Raw genomic sequence first — 10,644 nt, 5'->3', positions numbered from 1 at the left:
CTCCATAGTCAAGATGTACAAACCCCTTATTCTTTTACCACGACCAATTATCTTCTGAATTTGAATGTTTTGAAAATAACAATACATAGGGTAGAAGTGAGTAAAACAAGATAAGGTATCAAATAGTTTTCCTACCGACAAAAGATTGCACTTAACGTCAAGAATAAGTAAAGCATGGACCAGTGTCGAAGTAAGAGAGATACTGCCTTCATCCTTCATAGGGGAATGTGCTCCATTTGCACTAGTAATATACGAATTACAAACATAGTCACATAACTCATCAAACACTCTAGGGTCACTAGTCACATGATCAATGGCCCTAGTGTCAATTATCCATATATTTGTTCCACCAAGATGCATAACAACACTATGGTTATATTGAGCCATTGAACTAAATCACGAACAATAAAGGCACAAAAATACGCAGCAGAATGAAAACAATTTACCAGAACACTGTAGCAGATCACTGTTCACACATTGTATCAGCAAGGCTCTGTTCGCTGTACTGTAGAGCGGCACTATTCACTCTTTTCTTTTTCTTTTTTTTTTTTAAATGAAGAAAATCACGACAAAGGTGGGCACAAAATTAAAGCACACAGGTCACCAAGAGCGAATTACTTTGATGCCATGTCAAACTAAACATGGTAAATAGCAAAAATATATGACAATATTTGGGAATTTCTTATATATTCATTAATCTCCAAAGTGGAGTATATATAGGAGTTATAATTTGTATTACATATGCACTTTATCAATATGAGACAACATACTACTATTTACACTTTAACTAATATATAACTCGCAACTGTTATAAAATTCCCAAGTTCGGTTGCGGTCGAATATCCCAGGAAACCATATCCTGCCGTGCAGCCGTGGAGCCTTTTACCATCCTATTAATCATTATCTACTTATCAAAGATTCCTTGCTGAAATACTTCATCGTTAAAGAGATTATTTGTTGTAGTGTATATTGTATTTGGGCATGACGTGCAAAAAAGGGCATCCATTCACATCGATAGAGTCGAGCATTTATATGCATATTTTGTGTATTCAAAAATGGCAGCTCCGCACAGGGAACTGAGGGAAGAAAGGGCCCGTTCGGAGTACTTTGAACTTAATGATTGATTTTGAGTTTTGATCATGTGAGTAAAATAAGAGGCGGCTTCATATATTTTACGAATTAACTTGGCTGCTGAACAATTCAGCAGCCACTCCTGCTTACACCCAATTCTTTATTTGGATGGAGATATGATAGATGTTAATAGAACGTTCGATTATGCATGGGTGCACCATGCACCTATATAAGAAGAATAGGATTTAAATGAGAAATTTTTTAATGTGTCGGGAACACGACCAGAAATACCAAATGTTATAATATAATTTGTTAAAATTTTGTTACGTTTCCAACCAATAATATTATGTACACTTATTGTACCAGATCGTGTTTCCAACGTGCTAAAATTACACATGCATTTGAGTTGCAATCTGGCTCAGTCTTATTAATTAGTTGACTTTTATTTTCTGAAATCAAAGTTGGGGCACTACTCACTCGGACCTTGATCAGATATACTTGTATTGATTCAGTCCTGTCTTGATTTGTTGAATGGATCGATTGTTGCAAAAAACTCATTGAGATATATTTTGGTGAATTAGTTTGTCAGTGATCTTATATATGTGTTTCAAAAGTTTTAACTACTTCAGAATTTCAATAATCCAATTAACATTGAAAGAGCTAAGAATCAAACTCGAAACTTTAGGTGCAACTCTTAATTAGCTGATCTGACTCTTCAATCTCATTAATTAGTTAATCCAAATGTTTTCTTTGTGCATACAATTTTCATATTGTATATAAAATAGATGATATTTTGTCACAGTGACGAAAAACAATTATGTTTATGCTTCTAGTGAAAGTTCGATTTCCACCGATTTTCTTCCCTCTAACAACTATCTAATCCACTAACTATAGCATTCTACTAAAAAAAAATTAATATAAATGTTTTGGTTATTATTGAGAGTGTGTTTAACTCATCTTTTATCATAAAATAAATAATTTGATTACTTGGTTTATTGGCTATGTCATTGGAATTAAATTGTAAAGAATAAGTTAACGGTCAACCGTAGCTCCTTGAATAACTTAATCTTATATCGTATCTCCTTGAATAACCTAATCTTATATCTTACAAGAAAAAGAATTATGGAGGAAGTGTGGCTGGGGATTGAAAGGGTGGGATTGGATTGCAAGAAGTGTAGCCGGCGATGGGGTTGGATTGGAGGGTGGCTGGCGGTGAGGGTGGACTGCAGGATGTATAGATGGGGATTGAATAGGTGGCTGCGGAATGGAGTGTATTTTTAGGGTTTTTTTATTTTTATTTTTTTTTGTCAATTATTATTTTTTTTATTAATTTTAAATTTTATTTTTAATATCCACGTGACGTTTAGTTATTGTCCACGTGAGCGTTATGTCATCAGTTAACAGAAGACTTAACAGTCAGACTAACGGATGTATGAGACTATCTTAAAATTAACACTTTAGGTATGACTCTGGGACGAAAAAACCTTCATATACCTAATGTTAAAAACCACGAAACTTAAGGGTAGTAAATTGAGATTTACCCTTTTTAAAGTGTCTGTGAGTACCTATTTATTTGTTATATCATAAATTGGACTAAATCCACATAGTCTACCTAGTTCGCCTAGTCTCTTCCCTACTCGCATAGACTCTCGCCTAGTTGCCTTGGCATTAGATCCCAGTCTGCCACCGACTAACGCTTAGTGTCTGTTAAAACGTTTCGTATTGAAATTTTGCATTTCCACTATAATAGTCCAATGGAGGAAGTCAAGAAGGCTAAAATATGCTTATTTTATATCTGATCACACAAAAATGGTTTTAAATATAAACGTACACAAGTAGACATTATTCCAACGCTCCAAGCCGCCTCAAGATCACAAGTGGGATTAAACGTATAAACAATAACGTCGGCGAAAAAAATCTGCATGACAGTAATAAAGTGTAACCTCATATTGACTTAATTTCATCAATCTATTCCAAGAATAAAGAAGACGAAACTTCCTCTAATTTGGATTTAAGAGGGTTTATAAGAGAATAATATAATCTATATAAGTGCAGCATCATTCCCTCATATTGTAACTTGATAACTCTTTCAGCTACCTAGCTAAAATCCGATTCAGTTTAAGAGCACACATCAAATTTCCAGCTGCAACAACCATATATCATGAAGTTCTTGCTTCCTTGCTCAAAGTGTTTCTCTTCACCTGGAATCATCGATGATAACAACACACACGGTAAGTAGAAATTTAAAATAGAACTTCTGCTTTCTGTAGAAACCGCGCTCTCATTTTATGGATATCTTTCGCTACCTGTCATACCTACGTTTTTATCTTTCCTCATTGATTGATAATAAAAAAATTGATTTTTACACTCATTTTCTTCTCATGTACCCATGTTAATTTTTGGGTTTTGGATTGAATGATGTATAAAAGAATTAAGGGAAGAATTAAACAAATGTGTGCAAAAAGAGAATTTAAACAAATGTGTGCAGAAGAAGAAAATGAGTGTGCATTAATTATTTTCGACTCATAAAACATGAGAATACGGAAGCCTGTTTTTTGGAGCATATCATAGTTCAATTTGCCCTTTCATTTTTCACTTTTGGGTTTCTTTGTAACCAACTTGATGATGTGAATTGTATTGTATATGCTAATGAGATATTAACCTGTCCCACTTTATCTAATTTGTACTATACGTTAATTAGTATTTTGATAGAACGTGGATCGTTCTTGGCTATCTACTTATAAAACAGGTGTACAATTTCTTCAAAATGTCCACAACTTCAAATACAAAGAATTGAAAGTCGCCACCAACGATTTCCATCCATCCAACAAAATTGGTGAAGGCGGATTTGGTTCTGTTTTTAAGGTAATTTCTGCATATACGTTGATTTTTTTTACTGTTGGAGTACTAAGAAAAGACTGCTTGCATTCTGAATTTTTATTAATTTTCAAGTGCTTATAATTAGTTTTGGCTAAACAGTAAGAACTCTTGTGGTTGAATTACTCTAAAAGGGAAAACTTAGTGACGGAGTGGCCGTGGCCGTGAAAGTTCTTTCAGCTGAATCAAAGCAAGGAGATAGGGAGTTCATGTCTGAGCTAGCTTCACTGTCCAGTATTCGCCATCAAAATCTGGTCAAGATGCGCGGTGGTTGTGTGGAAGGCCGCCGTAGAATTATTGTTTATGATTACATGGAGCACAATAGCCTTGCTCACATCTTGCTAGGTAAACACATAAATTAACCTAGCTCCTTATTAGTTTTCATGCATGATGACCTTCCTTATTTTCACCTTATATATATATATATATATATATATAAAATAGCGGTAAACATTATGTTAAAAATCGAAGGACGAGAAAATAACAAAAAAGCGGATTGAAACTATGATTCTTATTTCATTCACACAAAGGGCAAAAAAAAATTATATAAATTGTCAAACAAGGCTACATAACAAAAAATAACTAATTAAATTTTTGCAAAACATAATTCTTTTTCTTTTCCTTTTGAAAATTAACATTCATTAATCCGAAAAGAGGTCATAGGTCAACTCAAAGAAAGACAAAATAACCCAGATGACACTTAAATACACAAAAGCCTAGCCCAATAAACAAATAAACAGAAACTAAAACCCTAATTCCTATCCTCCAAGTGCACAAAGCAATGCCCGCCCCGCAGCTGTTGCCACCACTGATGTCGCCCCGGCCACAAAAGTTTTGCTAGCAGCCACCATGGCAGCACCGAGTGGTCAATTCGACCAAGACTTGACCATCGCAGCTCACAAATAACAAATTCGCAACCAAAAACACATCACAACTAGATTTCATCACTAAAAGCCCTAAACCAAGAGATAGTCACAGGATCCAAATTTCCTTCACCAACCCCTACAAACATATACAAACACAGTAACACATGAACCAAGGTATGCAAAATACCTTTACTTTGGCTGAAGCCGCAAAACACTTGACCTTGAGGGGATACCAACCCAGTTGGGGGAGGGGAAGTAAGGGATAGAAATGGATCTAGCATTCATTTTCGGTTCAAAGATCGTAGATGGGAGCAAAGAATGGGGTGGGGATAGATTATGAGGAAGGGAGGTAGGGGAAAGGATCAGGGAAGATGAAGGTTTGGGTTTGGAAGGGCATGGCCAAAAGAGAGGGAGGGAAGGAGGGAGGAGGCATGAAGCCCAAATCTGAGACAAACTCAAAAAAAAATTTGAGACAAAGCTCAAGGAAAACCGAGACAAAACTCAGAAGAAAATTGAAATAAAAGAGAAGGGGAGGAAAGAGAAGGAGGGACGGAGGAGAAAACAAAAGCCAAAGGGTAGCTAGTCGGTGGCTAGGGCTTTTCTTGTGTTTAGAAAACCAGAGAAACGATATTTGTAGTCACTGTTGTGTTTCCTACCAAACATAGTTCTTATTGAGTTACAAGAGATGTATTTATATAAAAACCTAATTCTGAACAAGTAGGAAACCAATAATAACTACTAAGAAAGTAATCATATCCTTACCTTAGTGGAAAAGTCTAATTAATATATAAATTGTCAAACGGCTAACTAAACTTGTCCAACACATTCTCCTATCAAACAATATCTAATATATTATGTTATCAGGTTAATAGACTCGTTGGTTCATAAATAATGTGAAATCATATCTAAATGATGGTTCAAATTGTCGACTTCACAACATAGCATGCTAAACATATCCTCCTTCCTTTTTATTTTTTATTTTTTTTAATTTTTTTTAATTTTTTTTGAAAGTGCGTATGTATGGATATATAGTACATATGTGATTAATCATCTGTTGATTAGGTGAGGAGAAAATTAGATCGAAATTAGGTTGGAGGGCACGACGAGAAATTTGTCTTGGGATTGCTAGGGGCCTTGTTCACATTCATGAGGAGGTGAAACCACATATTGTGCACAGAGATATCAAAGCCAGCAATATACTTTTGGAGAAGAACTTTCATCCAAGAATTTCAGATTTTGGGTTATCAAAACTACTTCCACAGAACATTTCTCACATTAGTACACGAGTGGCTGGAACATTGTAAGTAGAATATATTGTCCAAGAGCTGAAATGCTAGAACTGGTTTCAATAGAAATTGCATATATGATTTGGTTTGTATTGACAATACTAATGGTGCAAACTTCTTTGTTGATGACAAAGAGGTTATTTGGCTCCGGAGTATGCAATTACTGGACATTTAACGCGAAAATCAGACATATACAGTTTCGGAGTGTTGATTTTGCAAATAGTCAGTGGACGATCGATAGTTGACTTTGATATGGAAATTGGAGAACACTATCTTGTCGAAAAGGTATGATCTTATATATGATAATTATATACAAATTCTATAAACTATAATGCTAGTGGTATGCATGACTTTTTATAATTGGAAATTAATTTTGCACTTTTAAATTCTTTAAACATTCTCCAGGATTTATCATAAAACCTTGTATCGATGATGGATTGAGTAGACCAAGAGTAGTTTTGCAAAGAAAATTAAATCCTCACCCACTTCATGAAATAATTGGTAGACCTTTCTGAAAGGTCTTCTTCGCAACAGTAGCCCAAGGGTCCAACGCTTATTTAAAATGATTATGCATATATAAGCTTTAAAACACTTATTCTAGAACCGAACCTTGATTTATATATGGGAGACTTTGATTTATATATGGGAGACTTTGGATGCGGTCTCTATCTATCAATATTCTTTGACTGAAACTTTGTTGGTTTTCAATTTTTGATCTAAGTCCCTGAAATTAATATGATAATTTATTTCTATTTATGTTACTATATTTTTTAAATTAAAATTTGAAATTTATAGTAGTTTATGTTAATGAGATTTTAAATAAAAACCCATAATTTGTGGGATTAAAAATATTAAAATATAAGTTATACTATTGTGTGTATGTGTGTGTGTGGGTGTAAACATGGGTACATTCATCAAAATTAACAAAAAAATTATTGTACCAAAATGTGGGTACATTCTTCAAAACTACAAAAAAAAACAAAAGATACTAGGCTTAATAACATTAGTAAATTTCTTCGATAAAACTTGATATGAATACATTCTCAAATAAAAATAATAATAATGTACCCATATAAGTTTAAAAATGGATTAGAAAAAAATTGAATAGATTTTATATATAAAAAAAATTGGTATGGTACATTTTACATATAACAAATTGGTACATTTAAGAATGAGTACATTTTAAGATTAAAAATTTGAAAAAATTACATAAATGGGTACATGTAACACCCCGCCCCCGAAATATATATTTTCGGGAATAATTCCGTTGGTCGGCCCAATTCTAAATTGTGGTTAATTCATTACCATTAATCACATTTCTTTACTTCAATAATTCATTTTTTTACAAAACCATCCATATATTTAATTATCAAAACATACAATTACATTACCAATTTAATTCACTAACATTAATCACTATTCTTTATATAAATTCCTTCATTCCACATATGATTCATAACCATTATTCTCTTATCAACATACAATTACATTTTCCATGAATTTCCATTTTCTCCTCTTAGATCAAATTTCCAACTAAAAATTTATTCTCGATTATTTAACCTTACTTGTTTTATGGCTGCATCTCACTCCTCGTTAGACTGCCTACGTACCCTAAACAGGGATCAAATTATTCATAGTTCGCTAATTCTAATTAATTTCGACATTTCTACAAATAACTGACAATCACCATCTAGCTTCCAAGAAGTGTATCACACCAAATTCTTATTAATTTTGGTTTCAGAACATCAAAATTTGCTTAAAAATATAGCGTCGGCTCACTGGCCACCGGCCGCCCAAATCGCCAGAAAATATCAACTATTTCCAAAAATTACCAAATTTTACAGACAAGTATATCTCAATGAGTGGAGCAATTTTCATACTTGCGACCAAGTCCAATTTGGCCGGGAAACACCTCACATTTTCCACGAACCGCCAGAAACCCTTGTTTTTGGGTGTTCTTGATTCGACTCCAAAACAACTCTGCCGCCCCAACCAATGCATGGGCTTTGTCCCTGGGGTTGAGGGGAGTCTATTGGTAGTGGTGGTTGAAGGAAATTGTTTTAGATTTTGGTGATTCGAAGATAAACCCGTCGCACCCTTTGATGTGCGTTTTGTAAAATCAAAGCCAAATTCTCTAATTTTGAGGGTGGAATTGATAGAGAGATCGATTGGCCTCGAGGTAAGGATCCTTATGACACCAACCTCGCCGTCCATGGTGGCTGGAGTTGGGAGATAGAACCGGGTCGGGTCACAGTTCCTCAAAGGGATCCGTTTCCCTTTCCTTTTTTTCTCTCATTTCCCCTCCTTCATTTTCTTTCTCATTGGCCCTCTCTTCTCCTCCTTTCCCTCCTTTCTCTCCATTCTCTTCTCCCCTTCTGCCCTTCTCCTCAAAACCGTCCCTTCTTTTCCTCCCTAAATCTTAGCCACACACGTGGCTTTCCCCAGATTTGGCTCGAAGAAATCTGGAGCCTTCTCAAAATAAATTGATCATTTTGTCCTCAACTTTAAACATTAATAAATTCTTCGTTATAACTCCAATTTCACAAACAGTTTGTGCCTACGCGTTCGTGAGATCGAGATCTATTCAAAAATATAAATTGTGACTTTGAAAGGTCTATGGATTTTAAATAATTAATTCCCAAACTCATAACCAGTTTAATTTAGAACTAAACTCAAATGAATTAATATAATTTCTCCAAAAAATAACATGAAGTCTCAATAATACAAACCCGTAAATTATAATAATTTCTGGAAACAAAAGTTTAAAAGTTCTCGATTAAATTCTTCATAACCATAAATCGATTTATTTCGATTTTTCCCACATAATCATAATTATGAATATATAATTCATATATTTAAATTTGCAGGGTATTACATATAAGATTAAAAAATTGAAAACATTTTTTAAAAAGCTAATGGGTACAAACTTATTCTAAATTTTTATTTATTTTGGAAATGTTTTGGATAAAAAATTAGTTGGGAGTTTAATAAAGGTGTGACTATTAAAATCCTAAATCAATTATTAATTTTTATTTTAAAAAATTATGTAACTGACATGTAAATTCATTATTACATTAATACTAGGGACTTGGATAAAAATCTGAAAACTAATAAGGTTTCAGTCAATGAACATTACTAACTAGAGGCTGGATACTAATTTTTCCTTTATATATTATGCATAAGTCAATGTTTTTAACTATCTGAGTTACGTACCTTTATATATTATGCATAAGTCAATGTTTTTAACTATTTGAGTTATGTACAAGACCTTAATGTATAACAAATCGGCTTATACTAGGAAGACTAAATTTTTAAACCAAATTTTATAAATCAAATGATGTGCATGTTGATGATTGGATTATTACTTAAGTGTTGATTAACGTGCTTATTTCTTATTTGTAACACATCATTTGATTTACAAATTTAGTTTAAAATTTTGATTTCCCTAACATTATTCATATAATTAACTCTAGTCACCCAACAAGAAAGTGACACACACACACACATACATACATATATATATATATATATATATGTATGTATGTATGTATGTATGTATGTATAGATGTATAGATGCATGCATGTGATAAATTGGTTTGGTAAGCACATTTCAAATCACAAATTAATAAGTACACGTATTACCCAAAAAAGAAACTGGCATCAAATTTGGATCCTAATTAACCTATATGAAATATTACCAAACCTGAATTAATAGTGAGACTGCATGGACCTGATGGTGATGCATGCAGGCATGGGAAATGTACAAGGGAAAGAAGCTTGTAGATCTAGTGGACTCTTCTCTCGAACTTGACGGAAACATTTCAGAAAAAGAAGCCGTCCAATTCCTAAAGGTGGGTCTGCTTTGTGTACAAGAAAAATCCAGCCTCCGACCCCGCATGTCGACAGCCATTAAGCTGATGACGACGAATGAGATCAACGTTAATAACATGAAGATAGGCGAGCCAGGAGTCATTACTGACAATATGGACCTCAAATTAGCCCAAGGGACTGAGAGAAGCTCACCGCTTAGCATCACCGCCAGCATGCAAAGCCCCCAAATCTATCTTTATTAAAAGAAAAATTAGAAATTTGAATTAACTGTAGGTTTAAGCGCTTAAAGGCTTGTTTGATAACCAATTTATTTTGTATTTTGGTGCTTAAGATATGAAGATGTGGATGATGGAAGAGAGAAAGAAATAACGATGAATGAATGAAAACAAAATCTTTGAACGTAAAAACAAGTTAAAATAACTTTTTATTTTTAGTCTTTAGTTTTCATTTTTGTATGTCGAACTTTCTTTTAACTCGTCCCACCAATTTTCTCCACTATTACATTTTTCCCTTGTAATGTGCTGTATAGATTGTTACAAGCCTAGCAACTACTACTTGTGGTGCAGTTGCATATGCAGGCATGAAGAATCTAACAGAATATAATCTCCCATTTGTAACATGATGTAATAGGGTTTTTGCAGAGCCATCCAATCAATAAGTTCATATATATATATATATATATATATATATATATATATATATATATATATCAA

General features: G+C 33.6%; 1 protein-coding gene across 1 annotated transcript; it reads left to right on the top strand.

Annotated features, from left to right (window-relative positions):
* Positions 1-3,073: 3,073 nt before the first annotated feature.
* Positions 3,074-10,338, top strand: LOC137721557 (putative serine/threonine-protein kinase). Its single transcript, XM_068460653.2, has 6 exons — positions 3,074-3,302; positions 3,821-3,936; positions 4,083-4,293; positions 5,877-6,114; positions 6,235-6,385; positions 9,850-10,338. Exons 1-6 carry the CDS (start codon positions 3,233-3,235, stop codon positions 10,171-10,173), a joined length of 1,110 nt encoding a protein of 369 aa, XP_068316754.2. The 5' UTR covers positions 3,074-3,232; the 3' UTR covers positions 10,174-10,338.
* The last annotated feature ends 306 nt before the right edge of the window (positions 10,339-10,644 follow it).

This window comes from Pyrus communis, chromosome 1 (genome assembly GCF_041283825.1).
Source record: "Pyrus communis isolate YQ-2024b chromosome 1, ASM4128382v1, whole genome shotgun sequence".
Classification (NCBI taxonomy): Eukaryota; Viridiplantae; Streptophyta; class Magnoliopsida; order Rosales; family Rosaceae; genus Pyrus; species Pyrus communis.
Note: the sequence above shows the minus strand (reverse complement) of the source record. Positions and strands in the feature narration are given on the sequence as shown.

Coding starts and splice junctions, on each gene's coding strand:
- LOC137721557 (XM_068460653.2), top strand. CDS start 3,233: ATGAAGTTCTTGCTTCCTTGCTCAAAGTGTTTCTCTTCACCTGGAATC. Junction 3,937..4,082: donor GATTTGGTTCTGTTTTTAAG/GTAATTTCTGCA, acceptor TTACTCTAAAAG/GGAAAACTTAGTGACGGAGT. Junction 6,386..9,849: donor AACACTATCTTGTCGAAAAG/GTATGATCTTAT, acceptor TGATGCATGCAG/GCATGGGAAATGTACAAGGG.